General features: G+C 32.6%; 1 protein-coding gene across 1 annotated transcript; it reads left to right on the top strand.

Annotated features, from left to right (window-relative positions):
* The first annotated feature begins 117 nt into the window (after window positions 1-117).
* On the top strand, window positions 118-22,777 carry Ccdc58 (Coiled-coil domain-containing 58). The gene is made up of 5 exons (XM_067285041.1): window positions 118-224; window positions 10,830-10,955; window positions 15,531-15,677; window positions 22,066-22,125; window positions 22,435-22,777. The coding sequence occupies exons 1-5, from the start codon at window positions 168-170 to the stop codon at window positions 22,486-22,488; spliced, it is 444 nt and encodes a 147-aa protein (XP_067141142.1). The 5' UTR covers window positions 118-167; the 3' UTR covers window positions 22,489-22,777.

The following is a 22,777-nucleotide window of genomic DNA, read 5'->3' as shown; positions in this document are numbered from 1 at the left end:
GAAGTCAACGATAATTAATTTTAACTTATTAACGTTATTAAATATTAGAAATTTATATGAAATTAATTTTATTTAATTTAGTTTATACTTTTATGTAAATTAAAATGGTGAGAGAGTTTTAAATGTTAGATTTAAATTTATTGTTTAAGATTTGATGATTAATAAATATGGCCGCTTCCACGATGGATACCATCCCGACATGTGATGACTTTTTAGCATTTCAGGTTATTACTTTTATTCGTGTTTACGTATAGTTTTAGAGGGTTTAGGTTTGTTATAGTTGTTAATGAAGTGTAATTGTTTAAGATCGAGCGAAAAAAATAGCAATTTGAGTACATCTTTATGGTAATGTAAAATAGACTACAGCCGTATATGTATCTTTTAATGTATTGTCTGTTTCATATGAGAACATCTTTAGTGTATTATCATAGTTGAACTTAGGAGTATTTGGTGGCTGTGGGTCCAAACCACTTTCAGAACTGCAATTTTACCATTTTAATGAGTTGAACATTTTTATCAACTTAATTGTTACCCTTGGTGCCAAGATGGCGGCTCGTCTGATTCTAGCAAGGAAGCAGAGACTAGCCGCCATCTTGGCACCAAGGTAACGTTAACCTAATATTGTTTATTTGGTTAATGTTACCTATGGTAGCGAACATGGCGGCTCATCTCTGGAACAGTGGGGACACATGTTCTAACCTAACCTAACCTATTCTAATAACCATTTATCAAGTGGTAGTCTCTTTAATCCGAATAACAATAGACTGTCTCACAGCTAAACAGGTTTAATAACCTACCACTTGATAAGCATAAAATACAGCTACTAAAGAAAATTTAATAACTATTCTAATAAATTACCCCTATTCTAATAATTTGGTTGGCAATAGTTATGGTAATTTATTAGAATAGGTTAGGTTAGAACGTGTGTCCCCACTGTTTCAGAGACACTACCATAGGTAACATTAACCATTTATTTTTATTAGCGTTGCCACCCGTCCGAGTTAACTATTAATTTTGTCTGGGATTTCATATAAATTGTTAAGTTATGATGAAACAAAGTTCTAGCAAATATTTTTATAAATTTATTTTATTTTAACAGCGATAGACTTTGCACTCTCACCGAAACTTAATTCTCCATCTTAGGCCGCGACTCCACTAGTGCAAAAACGGCCGTAAAAGCTTTTAATCATGTGACCTATTTGCATTTGCGCTCGGATTGCGATAGAGGCTCGGCTAACGAAGCTTTTTATGGCGACGGTATTGGCAAGCGCCAAATCCGACAGAGGGCGCTCAAAATGGCTGCCGAAACAGGTAAGGAAACGACAGGAAACGTAATCTTGTAAAAGGTGAAACCGTTTTGGATGCTGGACACATCGTATTTTGTGGATTAAACTCTAACAACAACACTGAACATAGTTTTATTTATCATAATAATTATGTTTTTATATTGGAGCATGGTGTATACTGCTTAAAATATTTAAACACTTCTCACCTGTTAACGTGTAACAGGTGAGAAGTGTTTTAATTCTACACACGATAGTCTTTTATTTTATTTTTAAATAATAATTCTTATGTAGTCATGGCGTAGCGGTAATATTCCAGTTCAAGTTTGAAAATTAATCTTTTGAAAATCTGAAGCCGTCCACATAAAAAGAAAAAAAATGTCTAATTTTTTTTTGTAAATGGACATGCCTGTCGAAAAATTGTTTTTGTACGCAGATTGGAAAGAAAATAGGTAAATTTTCTATTTTCATATACATATGTCGAGATAACTTTCCAGTCAAATTTTTAAAAATATTCTTAATTGAAAATGTAAGTTAATTTACGTTTTTTGTTTTTATTTTAGTATTATGCTCGGCTATCGCATGTTTACGAAAACCAGACAGCCCCGCTTTGCACGTGCATTCTCCCCGTAATTGAGATGTATTAAAACGACAATATCTGAGATTGCAACACTAAAGCGACAATATGAACTTTCGGTGTTGTTGTTAGAGTTTAATCCACAAAATACGATGTGTCCAGCATCCAAAACAGCTTCACCTTCTACAAGACAACGTTTCCTGTCGCCAATACAGTCTAGAATTTGATATAAATTCAATGATTTGTTCTCCATTTGGTCATCGCAGTAGTCGTCACCGATGGAGACTGAATCGGCTCAGGCATTGAACAAACACATGGTCGATTCCTTACCTGTTTTGGCAGCCATCTTGAGCGCCCTCTGTCGGATTTGGCGCTTGCCAATTATTACGGTTGTATACGTGATATATTGATATAAAGACAATGATTATATTCTACGAGTTTTTTCTGTACTATAATTACAAATGTAGTAAAAATAATATCTTTACTTTCATATATTAACTTTTATTATTGTATTATTAAGATAATATACAGCATTTATAAGCTTAGCTTTTTTATTATATACTCCTCTAAATGAAGGATTTTACTTTGGCCGTCCATATCTCGTGTTTTAGGCATTCATTATTATAATCGGGATATCTCTTGTCATAGATACATGAATGCTTTTGGATGTTTTCGATAAATCTTTCCAGATCTATTCTAAAGTAGCCACGAGAGAACATATACAAAAGCTTGTTTTCCGCCATTTTTGCACCGTGTCACAATGACCTAGATTTTACTGAATTCCGATTGGTGGATGGTACCGTCTTACGGTCGTATTCGCGTCGAAAGTTGAACACTGCTCAACTCGCTTTTACGTTGGTTTTATGACCTGCTCAAGCGTAAAATATCATGGTCACGTGATTAAAAGGTTTTACGGTCGTTTTTACGCTAGTGGAGTCGCGGCCTTACACCGATGTACGTCGCACCCTGTCCACTTTTTTTTTTGTTTTCTTCTCAGCTCTTTTGAAGCTCTTTTGAAGTTATTTCATTTCTTAATTTAAGTTGCTCTTACGCAAGTCCCTAACTGGTTTAGAACTGGCATGCACGTTATTCTTTGCGTGGTAAAATAATGCTGTGCTTGCATCAGGGACTTCTATTTGAACAAACTTGACCTGCTGTCCAGGTCAGCAATTTTGAAAAGGTGGCAACACTAATTTTTATCCTGTTTACGTGTTGGCACTATAAAGGCAATTTAATTTTTACTTTCTCAGCTCTTATATAGAGGAAAAGTATGGTGATCCAGCAAAAATGATATGTTAAAATGGAAAAAATTTCGGGGGTAATTTCTTATGTACGTACTGTACTTATGTATGTATGTACTGTACTTATGTATGTATGTATGTACCTGTTGGCACTATAAAGGCAATTTAATTTTTACTTTCCCAGCTGTTATATAGAGGAAAAGTATGGTGATTCAGCAAAAATGATATGTTGAAATGGAAAAAAATTTGGGGGTAATTTCTTAAGTACGGATGTTAGTGTGTGGGGCATGATTTTGTTCGTCCTGTTTGAAGTTTAATAACATCTGTGCTTTTTGTTGAAAATGTATGAAATTTTGCAGGGAGGTTTGTGTGTTAGATGGATTGGCACTATTAAATATTGGCAGTTAAAGGTTGAGGGGGTGTGGAGATAATGGGGTCGTGTGTATCTCCGGTAGGGTTGGACTTAACAATGATTTCACTTATTATCATTTAAGATTTTTTATAAAACTCATCCCTACCCTCAAAATTAAGCTTTTTGTCATTTTATAGTAGTTAAAATTATAAGTTGTTGTAATAAAATATGATAACAGGTGGCATACCAAAATTTTAAATGTTGCCAGGAAAGTTAAGCAACTGGTTGCTGGTTTATTAATGTATACAAGCATCTACTTACTTCTAAATTCAGTAGCTCAACTAGGGACATGACTAGAGAATCCGTGTCTCCTTACCATTATAAATAAATGAGAAAAATTCAGGTAAGTACAGGAAAGGATTTGAATGTGATAAACACACTTCTACCTATGTATGTGCAGTATCAGAGTTTACTCTTCATCCACAGCACTAGTGGTATGGGAATGAATGAAGGTTTGCATATTCTAATTTTAGCCCCCACCTAATATTGGTTCTAATTACACTACTGTCTAAATTATTTTTAATTAGATATTCAATAAAATTATTAATTACTTTGCTTTAACTGAGCTACTAATCAAGTTTTAAAAATAAATAAAAATGGTGAATGTTAACATGTTAACTTCCACAAATGTAATTAAACTACAGATAAAAGACTGCTTTCTTGGAATTTAAAAAGCCTTTAATATTTTAATTGTGTGTTAGTGCTTTTGAGTAAATAATGCTTGTTTTCAGGAATAATACATAAAATGGTTTAGATTGATGGGAAAAGGCCCCATGGGTGAAGGGGCTGTCTCCCAGGAGGACTACTATGGGAATCTGGCCCTAATTAAGTGTTAGATGCATGAAGAAAGTGCAAAAGTGTCCACACGTCCAGCTGATTGATCAGGCAGAAACCACAACGAACTACCAGAGCACAGGGGTGTTATCCACTCGGCCACTGTTGGGTCTCATGTAAAAGGAACATAGTTTTATAGTTTTTATTTAGAGTTTTTAACATACATACATATATATATATATATATATATATATATATATATATACTAGCTGACCCAGCCACGTGTTGTTGTGGCTCAAAATGTATCTATTATAAATGTGTAACACTTCCCCCATAGGGGGAATTTAAAAAAATCCCTTTTTAGTATATATTCTGTTGACGTCACCTATTAAAACGCAATTAAAAACGCAAAAAACCGCATGTAAAATAGTATAAATAGAAGCCGAGTTCTTCACGGTAAGCCTTAATCCCGTCCATCTCCCTCCCGTAGGGAGAATTTCGACATGTATATTATATAAAAACACGTGCATATTCGAATGCAACGTTGTGTCAAAATTTCAAAGGAATCGGTAGGAACAAACAAACGTTATATTTTATTTATATAAATAGATAGAAAATGATTTTCTTTAGTCCATTCTCACAGAAAAGCATAATGCCTCACAGAAAAGCAAACTTAAGTCGTCAAAAGTTAGCGCCATCTGTTGGACATGAAAGCCTTAATCCATATATAAATATATTTTTGAAAGGGGAGAAATGGTGATCTTCACATATGCTACAAACCTTTGCAGGAATGTATTAAACAACTTCCCAAAGTTTCATGGCAATCGGATAAATGGTGTGGTAATGCATGAAGGACAAACACACACACACACACACACACACAGACATACATTCGTTTTTATATATATAGATATAATAACCTCTAATCCAACTTATTATCATAACGAAACAATCTGCCTGATTTTTATCAGGCTATTTGAAGTCTAATTAATTAAACTTAAGATAGCCCAATAAAATTCTGGTAGATCATTTGGTTTTGATAATAAATACATTCCTAAAGCTATTAAATACAGTAAAAAACATTTCAATCTAATATTAAAGAAGCATTTACATCAAAAAATTTATTTTTAAGATTTTTAGTTTCATTCGAATAAATTCATATCTCTAAGTAGCAAGCAAACCAATGACAGTCTATTTCTTATGAAATACTTATGTTCACGTCAATGTTAAAAAAGTCTTAATGGAGTTATAAATAAAATTCTTACAAATTTCCTTTTAAATTGGACTTATTTTCATGGAATTTACATTTAAAGTTTTGCATATAAATTCATTCAATATTAATTATATCAGTAATATAAAGTAATTATAAACTGAACAAAGCATGCAAAATTTAGAAATGAGCTATATCATCTGTAATAATAATTAAATTTCTAAAACTATGAGTCTGGAAACATTTCTCTATCGAATAATTGACAATTGTTATTTGCTTTAAGAAAATAAATGTCACTGCTTAAATATTTATTGATGATGTTTCGTAAATATTTAAAAACTTTGCGGAATTTCTTATTTATGCTAACTTGTGATAAGTAAATCTATAAATTAAAATTTAATACACTCGTGGCTGGAACTAGATCAGTTTTGATACAAATCTGCCATTCCAATTACTGACGTTGACGTCATTAAAGATAATTTGGTTTTGTTAGGTTAGGTTGGCAGGTTTATATCAGTAAGGTGATTTCTGTCTTTACACCAAAAAAATTGCTAAAGTAACCAATCACTTCCAAAATGGATTTACATATAAATTGGGTTAATGTTACCTATGGTTCCAAAACGGCGGCTCGTCTCCGATTCCAGCAAACAGAAGAAAGGAAACAGTGGGGACGCATATTCTAATCTAACCCAACCTATTCTAATAATTTGGTTGGTAATAATTATGGTAATTTATTAGAATAGGTTAGATTAGGTTAGGTTAGAATGTGCGTCCCCACTGTTTCCTTTCTTCTATTTGCTGGAATTGGAGACGAGCCGCCATTTTGGAACCATAGATAACATTAACCATAAATTGATCATTTAACTAAACTTTATCAGTAAAACTTGATTCCTAGTATTCTCAATACCGACTTTTGGTATTGAGACAATAAAATACAATAATATTAATATAATAATACTTGTTCCTTCATTATTTTCATAAATATTTGAGTTTGCTCTTATCAATAAAAGTTAAAATAAGTATATTCTCAATCATCTAATCTTTGGTCATCTGACATTCTGCTTTATAGTTTTAGTCATACAGTTTAATATTTAACAATATTGTTCTGTGTGCACATACGTGCTACTTTTATTCACTTTCATCTGTTATGTCTGCCAGGGCCTTCTTTTAGGGATGCAAGTTCATTTGTCCATCTGTGTTAATGATTTATGTTTGTATTGTAAAACTGTGTCTGTGTTTTATTTCTCTGAAGGCTAAATTTCATTTGTCCATCTGTGTTAATGATTTATGTTTGTATTGTAAAACTGTGTCTGTGTTTTATTTCTCTGAAGGCTAAATTTAATAAATTTAATTGGCTAAAATCTATATAGTTTGAAGATGAATGTGAACAATAAGACTGAAGACTCTAAGTCTCTAATATCCCAAATCTTCATTGATCTATCTGAAGCACAGGTAGCCATATATCTTCCATCATTATTTCACAACTATTGCATGGACAGAATGTGGGTGACAACATCGTATAGATAAAATTGAGATATATGGCTGCCTGTGTTTCGGATAGATCAATGAAGATTTGAGCTATTAGGAGCTTAAAGAATTCTCAGTCTTATTGTTTACCTTAATAAATTTAATTCCATATTAATATGTGAACTTCAATAAATTTGCTTTTTATTTTGTTTTCTTTCTTATTAGAGAGGTTGCAGCCAAATTTTTCATCTCTAAAACATGAACGTCGAACGTGAGCGCCACTATCTCGTAAGCCTGGAAGTTTGACAATGGCATTTGGAACGTCGAGCATGATTCCAATGACGTTTCAAATGCCATTGTCAAACTTCTAGGCGTACAAGATGTCAGTGCTCGACGTTCGACATTCACATTTTAGAGATGAAAACTTCGGCCGCAACCTCTCTTATTGTTTCCATATCAAAGCAAATTTGAAGTCATTTGCATTCAAAATGTAAAGTACATTCATAATACATTACTAATGAATCAATCATAAAGTACAATTTCTACTAAGTGCTCACGCCTGATGTTGGTGATGTTTTAAACAAAACTCTAATGTAATTCACAAAGGAAAGAGTTAGTTTAATTTGTGAAGAAAATGGTGCCATTAGAAACAGCCATTTTGTCGTAAACAAATTGATCGAAACGTCTAACGAAAGTAAGAATAACAATGACTCATTTGACTTTATGAATGTACCATACCCTCTATTTAAATGCTAAATACTAATTTAGCTCCTTGACTTTTTGATTATTGCTACCTGTTGACAGATAAAACATGTTACTTATTATTCATATCAAAAACTTTTACACAAAGATTTGTAAAGATTAATGACTAATGCTCAATACATATAAGTCAATATTACTAAAACAAACATAAATGTATTATTAATCACGCTAGATGTTGTATTGATATAGTGAATCGACAAAACAATTAAGAGCGTTTAACAAAATCATAATTCCTAATTAAACTAAAATAGAAACATTTTATCGCTGGAAAAAGGTGGAAAGTTTTCGTCAATTTGATTAAAATTGAAATTTTTATTTAATTTGTTTTCATTAGCTTGCTTATGTAATTTTATTTCTGTTTTATTTTTTCCCATAATTTTAAATTTGAAATCATTTTAATCCAAATACCTACTTGCTGAGATTGTCAGGCTACGCAAGCCTACTCTTTAGACTACGTCTAGCAAGTAGGTATTTGGATTAATATAAATTGGTATTGAGAAGAAAATGCAGCTGTTTTAAGAAAACCGACAGTTTTAGTAAAGGAGGATCGTTTTATGGACCAGCTCACGATTGCAAGATTGTTTCAAATAAAACAATCCTGCATTTGTGAGCTGAATTTGATCCAAATAAAGGACCAAATCATTACTCCTTACTGTTGGTTTTCTTAAAGTATGTCTTTTCTTCGCGATACTTACAAAATAGTGCCAAGTCTTATTGAAGTTCCTCGTATGAATTGTACTTGATTATGGCTACTTGTAATGTTGGAATAATTATAATGATATGAAACATAACCCTAATGATTTTAAGTAATATTGTTTTTGTCACATTCCAGAGTAAGTTAGTTTCAGCCAACTAAAATAATTACTTAATTTTAGGCAATAAAGTTAAATGAAAGAATAAAGTTCTAATCTAGTAACCTTTTTCATTACGGTACGATAAGTTTTGATTAATAGCCAAAGTCTATGACAAAGGAATCCAACACTAGCTTTTGGATTCCTTTGTCGTAGACTTCCATTGTCAGTTTTTTTTACCAGTTTGACAGCTTCATTTACTTTGTCATCCATTCCAAAACTTTTTCAACTTTGGAAAGTGGTGAATGTCACTGGGAGTCAGTTTGGGACTGTATGGTGAGTGATCGAAAATGTCCCTGCCAAATTTCCGAAGCACAGCTTGAGTGGCTGCAGTAGAGTGCAGTTATCTTCTTTGATTAAACGCTAAATGCCATTTTCCCACACTTGCTTCATTCACAATGTGATCACCATACACTTACATGATTTGTTTATGAATTTTTATACAATGGACTTTCTTCATATTTAGAAAATGAATAACACCCTGCATTTGGCAGGATTTTCAATTTTTGTACACATTTTAATCCTTGACAAAATACTAACAATAAGCTTACTGTCGTCGAAACTCTACACATGCTAAGCTAACTCAGTAGAGAACAAATTGACCTTGAATCAATGGTGGTAATTTACCGTGCAAACGTTCCTTATTTTCTGGACACCCCTTGTAAGTTAGTTGTTCGTACAAATTGACATTCTTGACGGTAATTTCTTTCTGTCTCATATTCAAGGGGAAAAGGTATTTAAATTGTATTGCTTATGTATCAGATACTAAAATATCTTTAGAGACATGTCCAGTCTGAATACACATTCTTCCAGTTCAGATGATATTATAAATACTAAAATTCACACCTTTCCAGCATTCGCTGATTAAAAACGAATGTTTTTGGCTACCTTCAGTGGCCTTCTTTGGGTTAAACAGACCTATATCGAACGTCTATACAGGTTTGAAGTTTGGAGTAATGCTGTTTTTCTTTGACGTAATTGTCTCTGAATTAAAATATACTATATTTACACAGAGATTTTTATAGTTTAACACATCAAATGAATAATTATGGATAAAAATATTAAAATGTCTCTAATAAATGATATTATTGATTAATCAAGCTAACACAATTAATGTTGTGATAATTTGTAGAAAAGGATTTCAATTTTTTAATATAAATTGTCTCAGTTATTAAAAATAACATTATGTACTTCATCATTATAAATTATTCTCATAATATTTTAAATGTAAATACAAAATGAATTTATTACCAAAAGTTAGGTACAAACATGGTTACTTTTCAACATAATCACCGTGAAGATTGAGGAATCTGTCATATCTGTGGACAAGCTTTCCCATTCCCGTCATAGAACGTTGTCGCCAATGACTCGAGATGGGCCCTAACGTTTTTTTGAAGATCGTCATTAGTCTCAAACCTCTGCCCTCCTAGCCACTTTTCCTGTTCAGGAAAGAGGTGGAAGTCGCTCGGCGCTAAATCGGGGCTATACGCTGGGTGTTTAAAAGTGGTGAAGACATCCACTCAGCTTAAAACTTTTAATGTGTGAAGACTTCCACCTCTTTCCTGAACTGAAAACGTGGCTAGTAGCTTAGATATTTGTTTTACAAAGCAGCCATACATTTGACTCTAAAAATTATAATTAATACTTAAAATCGACTAATTTTATAATATTTTGGACTCTACACTCTCTGGAACCTGTAACCGGTGCGTAACACTTATATATTGTATATCGTGGGTGACAAAAAAGTACATTGCTCTTCTTCAGGTCAACTGGTTAAACTAGAAAGAAACTGTTTTGTTCTATTACCACTACTATTCAAAAATGTTTGATTTTCGAAACATCAAACCCATGATATAATACGTTTCCACTTCATGCCAACATTTAATATGTAATTATAACACTTACGTGTTGTGGCGTTACAGGAGTAGAGTCTTGGAGAATGAACTGGTCTGGCTGTAGAGAATGAACTCGTCCACTAGCACACACTACTGAAAGTGCTAGCGGAGGAGTTCATTCTCCAAGACTCTACTCCTGTAACGCCATTACACATCAAACCCAATGAAAGTCATTAATTAAATATGACCAAAAACAAACTGTATAATCTTAGTCAATCTATTCCTTGATAACTTTTTATATTTTTCTTAAGTATTGAATAAATAGTTTAACATTATCTTAATTTATTAATAATATTTATAAATAAATTTAGAATTCTAAAATCTAAAATTTAATTATTTGTTTATTTACTCATTCAGGAACTATTAAAGAAAATGAGACGCATAGATGATAACATAATTCATGCCTTGAATACAACAATTCCTACCGATTCCTTTACTGCAAAAGGCAATGTAACTGATCAGTGTAAAGATTTGTACAAACAAGTAAGTATATTCTGATTTTATTTATAATCAAATTTGTCTTTTCGATTCTAATTGCCTAACAGAACCATTGAAACAGACTTTTTTTTTTATTAAGTCTACATTCTTGAAACTTCTGGGATAAATTTTATAATTGATAGGATCAGTCTGTTTTATATTAGCGAGGTTGAGGCCGAAGTTTTAAATAAAAAATGTGTACATCGGGCGTTTGGCGCCGCTTTCCTGTAAGACTAGAAGTTTGACAATGGCATTTGGAACGTTGAGCATGATTCCACTGACTTTCGAAACACCACTGTCAAACTTCTAGGCTTACAGGAAAGTGGTGCCGAAAGTCCGACGTACACATTTTCACATTTAAAACTTCGGCCTCAACCTCGCTAATATTTGAGTACAAGAACTACCAGGGTTTTCCGAAACGAATGCTACCATTTTAAATTACCATAATTATGTTAATTATTATCCAAGAAGTTTGGGACATACGCCAATTGATAGAGTAATCTTCTGAGCTTAATCTGCATTCAAACGTATCATCATCCACCATCTCTAGGAAGAGCCATAAATGAAAATTGCAACCGAAACAGAGGTGTTTTGCATTCTGCAGTTTGCAAAATTGGAATCATTCATCATTGCACAACGTCACTAATCTACAAGAGTGCATAATACGGCTGTGGGTGCTGCAGGAGATTTAGAGTTTGGTTGCCGTGGAGGAGTGACAATGGATATGTCGAAGCGAGCATAGGAAGAATTTGAGTATCAGTCAGATGTGTACTGCGGGACATGCGGTGCATACGTTAAGAGATTGTAATGTGTAAATGTAAAATCTTGGATGGTTCTCCAATGTATGTTACAACGTTCTTGGAAAATAATTAACATAAGTACAAAAATTTTAAATGGTAGCATTCTTTATGGAAGACTCTCTACATATAGTGAAAAGAAATTTCTTTCTGAATGTTTTTGAGGTAATTATATATTTAAAAAGGTATTATAAATATATATTAGGCTACTTTCAGTTTTTAACTATAAATATTTACTTCAAATATCATTTATTACACAACATTAAGCCTGTTTCTCACTTCTGCAAGTATGTAATATTATACTGTGACAACAATGACCTTAAGCTATTTAAGTAGACCCACGTGTGAGTTGACATATCTAAAACATGACAGACCAATAGAATATGTTAAAGGTATACAAATAAACAATAAAGACTTATGCAAAAAGAAAAGCTTTTTAAGTCTTTTAAAAGTCCTTTCACAATCAAAATTACCTTCTTTCTGATAGCTGGATTGATGACTAAGTACATCAAACAAAATCTTTACAATCCAGTAATTTAGAATGTTGTTGACCTGAAGCAGATCTTGTGCAAGATTGAAAATGTTTGTTGAATTTACATTAAAATTATTTACCTTTCACGATCACTGGGACACCATCAATACATGGCAGAGTTGACCTTCTTTTATAGGCTTTTTCCCACGTATATCTATGTAAATTGTTTAAAAGTTCCATTACTTTTGTATAAGTCTTCAATAGTGTATATTTATACATTTTTTTAAATATATATTTTGTCCTGGATTTTTAAATATTTTTTACAATAGATTATTATTTCTATCAAAAAGAACTGCCTTGGGTTCAACGATGTATTTCGTGCAGATTGTTCTTCAAAAAACTATGCCCAATGCGCAATTTCACTCTCTATAAAATAGCATATAACTAAGAGCAAAAACACTTTTACTACTAAGAGTTAAATCAGTTTATGTCATTGGCTAAACACTAATGTTTTATGCATTGTTATTGGTTAATATTTTGGTATGCGTAAATACGTGAACAGAATAAACAGTAGTGAAAACCAGGCTTTACAATCATGACTTTTGTAGTAGAAGTAATTCAGTTTTCTATGTAGTTATGTTTGCCTTTTCAATATATTATTTCTTTGTAAGACTATAAAGTGTATTGTCAGAAACACAGTAGAATTCTGATTATCTGAGATCCATCTAACCAAGGTTCTATGTTGTCCAAGGAGAATTGTGAAAGAGCTCTTTGTCAACAAAAACAAAAAATACAGTAGACCCCTATAGCACAGTAGATACGTTCCGTGTTATGTGAATTCCGTGTTGTACAAGTCACTTAAATTTTACAAATACAAGAGCCATTTACAGCCTGGCACTCATGCAGTTTAGGGGGTACAGCTGTTTGAAACGTTTTCTTCCATAAAATTAACCAATTCTAGACTAATTTGACTCGAACATTTCCAAAACACGTATAATTTTTTGGGAATAATCCATATAAACCATGCTATAAACAAAAAATTGTAGGAATACATACCGAGTGTGCACCGTTCAAAGACACCATTGCTTAAGCTTGTTTTCGTCGCGGAGCGGCTCGTCAAATGGCGGATGCGTTTCCCGATAAGTTATTCTTTCTGCAAAAAATTTGCTGAACTTCAGAGACATCATTAATAGAAATATAATTTTTATGGCCGTTGAATAATAAATGTTTTTTAGTAGGTCTGCTGCTCGTTTAAACTCTAAGGTTTGTGCAATGTCCACTATTGGTCCAGATTCGACCAATCCTGTCGAGACACGAGTCGGCCATGACAATCTGTCTCATTCTTTTATCGTGTTATACGAACACGATTGCAATTTTTCTGCCGTGTTATACGAATCCGTCTTATATGAATCCATGTTACAGAGGGGGTCTACTGTATAGTACAATACATTGTTTCACAGGTTTTGGTTGATGGATATACACACACAAAAGATGTACTAAAAGTTTCAAAAAGAATTTATTCTGTTGACATTCTCATAACAATATAAATTTTAAAAAATCCAGTAACAAGTTGCATAACTTTCCTGGAAAAATATTTGTTTAAGAAACAGTAAGACACATTTACAAAAAACGTGTTGTGGTGTCATCTGCTATGAGATTTTATTAAAAATATCTTTTATATTATTAATTATTATAAAAAAATCAAAGGGCTTAATTTTGAGGATAGGTATGAGTTTTTTAAACAGTCGTAAATGTCAATAATGAGTAAAGTTTCCATTAAGTCCAACCGCACCTAAGATATGAGTAATGAACCCTCTATCTCCCCCACCCTCTTAACCTTTAACAACCGAAGTTTAATAGCATGAAAGCCTTTTACGTACAAGATACCTTGCCAAATTTCTTTTAACCCATTCTGAGATATTAAATGAAATAGATGCCAACACACACACCACACACCCAGAATTTTTTTCCCCCCGGGAGTTTCAAATATCAAGATTTGCAAAAAACCCGTAGAAACCGACAATGGCTGTTTGTGGCATTTGCTTGTGACAATGACATCTGAGTAGCTTTTGATGCACAGCACATCTGTTCTTGTGCAACTCAAGTATATAAAAAAAAACCTTAATACTTCTAAAGCTACTAAGAACAGCTTGCTGTCAATTTTAAGATTCAACTGCCTGCCTTCAGGCAAAATTCCATGCTGGTGGTTGCATTCTTCTATAATTAATTTTTTAATAGTTAATAATTCTTTTGTTTTAAAGAAAACCTCAAAATATAAGCATTTATTATATAGAATCTAAATACAGTCGACTCCGCATAAGTCGTCACCCGGATAACTCGACACCCGTCGGTTACATAGTCAGTTTTCTGTGGTCCCGGCTGTAGGCATTAATGTTATTAATGTTAAAAAAGTCGGTTTACTCGACATCGTTTAACTTGTCACCACTGGATAAATCAACATACTTTTTCTGTTTCACACTTTTTAGAATTCTGATAAGTCGACTCCCCCCCCCCCCCGAAAAATGAGTTCACACCACACAGCTTATTGTACGGTGTGAACTCATTTTTTCAGGAGGGGAGTCGACTTATCAGACATCTAAAAAGTGTGAAACAGAAAAAGTATGTTGATTTATCCAGTGGTGACGAGTTAAACGATGTCGAGTAAACTGAGTTTTTTAACATTAATAACATTAATGCCTATGTAAGTCGGCCGGGACCACAGAAAATTGACTAATTAACCTACGGTGTTGAGTTATCCCAGTGACGACTTATGTGGAGTTGACTGTATATATCTAGGGCTCTACCTATGAATGATTACGACACAGTAGTAAATATCGTAATTAAAGTATAGGTATTCAATTTTAATTATTAAGCAGGTTGATATCATAAGAATTACATATCAAAATGATGATGATACATTAGAGTCCAACTTAATTAAAATCTTTTCAATCACATTATCTGATATGAATTGTGGAAGAGTGCTTTCTCGGCAAAGATCAGTGAATTTAGTTAGTAAAATACGGATGCTCCTTGACTTACAATGTTTCAACATACAATATTTCACACAATACGATAGCTGATGCAAGTGAAGCAAAAACACAAAAAAGTGTTAGAATTTGAATTCAGGCAGCTGCATCCCCACTCTAGAAGCATTCTTAGGACTCTACTGTATTTATAAAATTTATATCTTTAACCTTATAATACACTTTTCATCACCTAATTAGTTTTAGTATAATATGAACATATTTGTTACTATTTTAAAATATATTTGGGTTTATGTATATATTATATTAATCATGTATTATTATTTAGCTTCTTCAATCTTATGACAAAAGAGAACAAGCAATTAAAACATGTATAACTCAGAGTTCGGAAGACGTTCGAAGTTTAAAAGAAAAAAGAACTACAGATCCAGATAGTATACCTCTTTTAAAACAACTTCGAAAGGAACAAACAAAGGTACTTTCATTATTTTGTCTTGCAGCATAATAACATTTACACATATAAACTACAATAACACATTTTTTTCTCTTAATGTTTATCTGGAATTTATATGTACAGGGTCTTCCAAAAAGAATGCTATCATTTTAAATTATTGTAATTACATTAATTATTATTGAATATTGTAACATGCATCGAAACATTGGAAAACTGTCCAATGTTCACATTTACCCATTATAATTTCTCAGCTTGTTCACCTCATGTCGCACAACATACCTATAATACTCAAATTTTTCCTACGCTCACTAGACCATATTTATTGTCACTTCACCCAAGGCAGCTGTAATTTTACAGCTCTTGCAGATTATTTGTGTTGCACAATGACAAATGATTTTGATTTTGCAAACTGCAGAATGCAAAATGCTTTTTCTGTTGCAGAGTTGTCGCTTTCATTTACAACACTTAGCAGACAAGATGTTCGAATGCAGACAGGAAACAAAACTCAAACAATTACTCTATTGATTGGTGTACATTGCATATTTCTTGGATGATAATTAACATAATTACAGTAATTTAGAACGGTATTCTTTTGGAAGACCCTGTGTGTATATATATATATATATATATATTCATTTATACACAAAGATGGTATGATAATGGAGGCATCGATATTTAATATTAATTAAAATGATGTGTGTTTATATACTAGTAATAATAATAAAGTTTAAAACTACTGCTAAACTTGTTCCATTAGCACTATTATGTACTTTAAATTCAATAAACTGCTATTTTGTATGAGGATTTTTTGATTGCTAGACAGATTCTCTTATAAATTATCTTGTCTTTTGGAAAATTTCTTTATACTATTTAAAAATATTTTAATACATATTGCTACATAAGAATTTACAATAGACTCACAACAACCTTTTAGTGACCAGTAAATTACTTAAAAGTTCCGAGATTCGAAGAGCCGTTGTGCTTGAAGATTTAAAAAAATTTTCTATTGTATATTGTACCAGTACCTATAAACAAATGTGGTTAACCTGTATACAAAGATAAGAATTTACATAATAAAATAATTCAACTACTCAAAACTAGGTATATGTTAATAAATAGATTGCATGAAACCAATCTGCAGCACAATTTTACAAGAGACCAAATGTTTTTGACTGTGTTAAACAGGCATTATCAGGATAACTGACCCCTATTTTAACAGCTGCACTCAAGTCACGAAGGTCAGTTAGCCTGACGATACGCAGTTAACATGATTTAAGACATTTGTTCTCTTGTAAAAATTGTGCTGGAGATTGGCTTCATGCAATCTGTTTATTAACAAAATAATTTCCTTGTCTATGAGTATAATAATATACTTGTACAGACAAATAAATTTCACCCCATCCTTAGATGTTAAACAAAATAGATGTCAACACAAACATATACAGTAGAGCGTCGAAAATTGGCGTCAATTGGGGACTGGGGTTGTTCCAATTAGTCATTTGTTCCAATTTCCGACTTTGTACGAAAAAATATATTAACCTGTCCGATGTTCAAATTTTTCTTCATTGCGTATCGCTTCCTGTTGAATTTTTCTCCGTTGCGTGTCGCTCCGTGTTGAATTTTCGTCGATTTTAAGCCTAACAAAAATTTTTATAATAATAATCGAGGCTATCGTATCGTTAAAAATTATTTCTGCATTTTGTACAAACAAAATAAATATATTGAAGAATATAAAAAACATGAAAATTATACTTTAGAAGTAAATCTAGTATCAAAAACGTTCGATTCAGCACGACACAGTCCGACTGAAAATCGTTCCAATTTCCGGCCATTTCAATTATCGACGTTCCAATTAACGACGCTCTACTGTATATCCATGGAAATTTTTTTACTTTTTTGGGTTCAGGGAGTCTCAAAATATGAAGATTTGCAAAAATCTCAGAAGGTTAAATTTGACACAATTCCGATGCTTTCCCTTGTTACGTACATAACAGCCAAGATATTTAAAAGCTTGAAATTCAATTCCAATTCCATGATGCATCTTAGAATTGAGGAAATAAAGTTTGAATACAACTGCTAGTCAATTGAGTAATCAAACTTAATTATCAAATTTTATAATGAATTTTTAAGGTAATACAGACAATGTTTGAGTCCTTTATCTTACATCCTTTTATTCCAACCAGGAACCGCAAAACAGCAGGCGACTTGAAGCAAAAAACTTTTAAAAATAACAGACAATATACTATCAAACGATTAACACACAATTTAGAAATGATCTCGACGCCGACCTGTTTTGTTTGTAGGCTACAGCGTCTACAAACATTAAAAAATCATTAAAAATCCTTCACGACATCATCTTTGTTATACGTTCGACATTTCAGCTGAGAGTCCTGGTTCCGTGGTTCCTGGTTGGAATAAAAGGATGTAAGATAAAGGACTCAAACATTGTCTGTATTACCTTAAAAATTCACTATAGAATTTAATTAATAATCCTGGGCTAAGATGTACAATTAATTATCAAAATGTGAGGTTGGAGTAGTCTGAGATTTGGAAACTTGCTGCTTTTTTAGGGAGTTTACTACATAAGCTGAAATTTATATTTAAAAAAAAAAAAGATTGATTTAATTTTTCACATGTACTGGCAAGCACTTTCAACAACTTACACATGTGAAATATTACAAATCACCGTTTGTAACGCCGCAACACCGATGTGTCACTCATTCGTGATTTAATTTTTGATTTGGTGCTCTGAAATATCTTTCAGTTGTCATCCAAACATCATTTTAGCTAATATCCTTCAGATAAATTTTCTATTCGTCTGCTAAAGTTAACGTCACAGCTTAAATATGTACAGTACAGTAACTCCAGATTACTATTTAAATGACACCTGTAATCAACTGTACTAGCATCGGTACTGTCAAATACTTTTCTGTAGACCAGCCCAAGTCCATGGAGCTGCAATTGAAAAACACTGATCTATATTATAAAAATTAATAAACTATGCTATGAAAAAAAGTGTGAATGTTTTTTAACTTCGTCCTTTTAAAAAGTTTTGTACACAGGCCTATTTTAGTTAATAAATCATTATATTTGATTATCTTAATGAATCTAAATCCAGTTATTTCAAATATGAACGAATAATCAACTTATTACATCTATATTTAATGTATTTTAACATACCAATGGAATGAAGTATCAAACACAAATCCGTGTTAATAACAACCACTTGGCTTTTTTCCACCTTTATTTAGTTGAACCTTTCATCCTTGTGATGTGTTCTGTGCCCATTACACTGGTTGAGGTACGCAAATGTTCTTTTCCGTTCTTTTCTTTCTGGTGGTATTCGCCGTTTCTATAACAATGGCTATTGTTGATTTTTGTGAAACCGTGTTGTATTATTCTTCGAAGTATCAGACACAAATCCATGTTAATAACAACCACTTGGCTTTTTTCCACCTTTATTTAGTTGAACCTTTCATCCTTGTGATGTGTTCTGTGCCCATTACACTGGTTGAGGTATGCAAATGTTCTTTTCCGTTCTTTTCTTTCTGGTGGTATTCGCCGTTTCTATAACAATGGCTATTGTTGATTTGAATAATACAACACGGTTTCACAAAAATCAACAATAGCCATTGTTATAGAAACGGTGAATACCACCAGAAAGAAAAGAACGGAAAAGAACATTTGCGTACCTCAACCAGTGTAATGGGCACAGAACACATCACAAGGATGAAAGGTTCAACTAAATAAAGGTGGAAAAAAGCCAAGTGGTTGTTATTAACATGGATTTGTGTTTGATACTTCGAAGAATAATACAACACGGTTTCACAAAAATCAACAATAGCCATTGTTATAGAAACGGTGAATACCACCAGAAAGAAAAGAACGGAAAAGAACATTTGCGTACCTCAACCAGTGTAATGGGCACAGAACACATCACAAGGATGAAAGGTTCAACTAAATAAAGGTGGAAAAAAGCCAAGTGGTTGTTATTAACACGGATTTGTGTTTGATACTTCGAAGAATAATACAACACGGTTTCACAAAAATCAAACATACCAATGGAATGTCAAATGCTTATAATTTAACACATTTGAACATTTTAGTACCACCATACTCAACCTTTTTTTTTCTCGGGCCACATACACATGACAGCTACTACACGCAGGCCGCAACATAACAATTATAATAAAAAACGTACATAATTTCTCACTCACTATAGAAAATTAGTGTGACTGTTGATATTGCAAACATTTTTTTCACAATTTCGTTTAAACCAGGCTTGTAACTGCTGCATTCTACTCTTAAAATGGCATCCAGGTGTGAATCAGTAAGCCGGTTTCTATATGTGTTCTTTGCATATTTCATTTTTGAGTATGACGTTTCACGTAGATACGTTGATGCGAACAACATAAGTAAAATTTGAACACATTTTTTTACAGTCTTACATTGTTCGGGCACTATTTTCCAGAAGTCAACGTAATTATTTTCCACTCTCTTTTGTTTAAAAATAGCTTCCAGATGTGTATTGTTCTTCATCTCAGTAAATTCATCTGTGTAATTTCATGCCAATATATCAGCCAGTTCCGATATTATCGCCGGTTCCAAGAGCCAGGGATTTTCAATGAGCGACAGCATATTTTTTATTTTTCTTAGATCATGAAATCTATGTTTAAATTCCTCGGATAGCACAGTTAAATAATTTGAAAAAATTGTATAGTTTTTCTGGAGAAATATTAATACTGTCTTGTTTAGCTTTTGCCATGGTTGGAAAATTTTGCAGTATTTTGTTTTGTGTTTCTTGGTAATAAATATTTAATTTTTCTTCGAAAGCAAATATTTTATTTTCACCCTGTAAACCAGTATTGAGACTATTAAGCTTTTCTGTAATGTCGCACAGAAATGCTACAATACACCACCATTCATCATTTCACAGTTCACTGTAAATTTTATTATTTTGCTGTAAAAACAGCATTATTTCTTTTCGCAAAGAAAAAAAACCTTTCCAGAACTTCCCCTACTAAGCCAACATACCGAGGTATGTAAAGAACATCACTGTATTGACTATTCACTTCTTCTAAAAGACTTAAATTTTCTGTTGTTCGGTTCTCGTGCTCGGATATAATTCACTATATTTACGACAGTTTTCATCACACTATCTACTTCAGGATTAGCAATACGCGAAGCCACGTTTTCCTGATGAATGATGCAATGAAATGTTATCAGACTTGTCAAATCTTAATTCTATTTCGGTAGAGAAATAAATCCATCTTCGGATCCAGTCGTTGAAGGACCGCCATCGGTACACACACAAACTAATTCTTTTATATCCTTCTTGTTCTATTCTAGAAAATTGCAAATAGTATCGAGATAATCTTTGCCCCCGGTCTGGCCATTCATTGGAAGGAATTTCAAAAAATCTTTGCAAATTGAATTTTGTTCTGTATAAGATCCTGGAAGAAAAGTATCATTGAACGATTTGTGTTTGGTGTTAAAATGACGAGCAATATTACATTTTTTTAATATAACACTTTCACGACAGATCAAACAAGTTGCTAAATCGTGTTTGTTCTGCGCTACAAAATAGTGAGCTTTCCATTCGTCTCGAATAGTGAGCTTTCCATTCGTCTTCTATTTTCGTCAGACATTTTTCGTTTGTATTCGGAAGATACTTCTGACATGGTTGATAATAATTATAAATTACAGTTTCTCAAATAAAATGGTCACTAATTCAGTGTGATTTATTGTTTACTCAATTATAATATTGCATGTAGGCACTATGAGTCTCGGTAAATTACTAAGTCTAGCTCTACTTTTACCGTCCCTTGCGGATCGCCGCCCGATGGCCACCACATGTTCACAATGCTCGGACATCTGGCGATGAAAACTTTCCAAGAAAGGAGAAAAGGGACTTAGTGGTGTGGGCGGAGTAACCAAATCTCTTTTTTGCCGCAAAAATTTCAAAATTTATATTTTGACTGCATTATTTAAGAGTCGTGTCTGGGCCACTAGCAAAAGCTCAGCAGGCTGCAGGTTGAGTATGGTGGATTTAGTACGTGGTAACTTAATCTAAATTATTTTGTACTTATATATATTTAATTAGTCAACTTATGGCTCAATGAATCTGGCATTATCATCTAATTAATTTATAATCTGGGTCTTAGTTTACTGTATAATTAGAGGCATGCCATGCTGTGTTAAAAGCTTAAAGTTGGCTAAGAACTATGGACATTTATGGGCAGTTGGTAAATTGAACAATGATGGTTATACCCTCTTAATTGTTTAGTGTTTAAACATTAATTTTTATTTTTTTAATGCATTCGGATCATTTTATTATAATGCAGATTTGTATATTAATAAATCACCTTTTAATTAAACAATGTTAATTCTATATTATAATTTGTTACAGTTGAGACTTATGCAGAACGAGCTCAATGTGGAAGAAGTAGTAAAAGATAGAACTTTAAAGGTGCTGTTTTCGTTTTCAAGTATTCAATGCTAATAATAACAAGGTTGAGGCCGAAGTTTTAAAACACGAAAACGTGTATGTCGGACGTTCGGTGTCACTTTCCCGTAAGCCTAGAAGTTTGACAATGGCGTTTGGAAAGTCGGTGGAATTGCGCTCGACATTCCAAACGCCATTGTCAAACTTCTAGGCTTACGGGAAAGCGGCACCGAACGTCCGACGTACACGTTTTTGCATTTAAAACTTTGGCCTCAACCTCGCTAATAATAAGCATTTTCTTATAGTTTCTTCTTTTTTTTTTTTTAATTTTAGGTATTTTATGAAAGATGTCGATCCTTTTACAAACCACCCGATTTCAAATTATGAGAAAGAAAATTTTAGTTTTCATAATCCAAGAAACATAATCCACTTCACGGAATCAGTTCATCCATCTTAAGCCATGATTTATGAAGTGCCACGACAGTAAAGTAGGAACTTATAATTTATATCAGCAAAATTTAGGAAAATGTACAATAATTTTTTTATTTGTGTTCTATTTTCAAAACAATGTTATACAGCTAGAAAGTTATAAATTTACTTTAGTAATGAAAATATAATAAATTTTTCTATATCGTTTCTCAAATCATTATTAAAATTTTTACAAGTTTTATCAAAA

Source organism: Centruroides vittatus, unplaced genomic scaffold, assembly GCF_030686945.1.
Source record: "Centruroides vittatus isolate TY-2023 unplaced genomic scaffold, ASM3068694v2 scaffold_149, whole genome shotgun sequence".
NCBI lineage: Eukaryota > Metazoa > Arthropoda > Arachnida > Scorpiones > Buthidae > Centruroides > Centruroides vittatus.
The sequence above is the reverse complement of the archived record's forward strand: the minus strand, read 5'-3'. Positions and strand labels throughout refer to the sequence as shown.

Bases quoted from the DNA above. Each gene is read 5' to 3' on its own strand.
- Ccdc58 (XM_067285041.1), top strand. From the start codon at position 168: ATGGCCGCTTCCACGATGGATACCATCCCGACATGTGATGACTTTTTA. The intron at 225-10,829 runs GTTATTACTTTT...TTACTCATTCAG, and splicing joins ATGACTTTTTAGCATTTCAG to GAACTATTAAAGAAAATGAG. The intron at 10,956-15,530 runs GTAAGTATATTC...ATTATTATTTAG, and splicing joins GTAAAGATTTGTACAAACAA to CTTCTTCAATCTTATGACAA.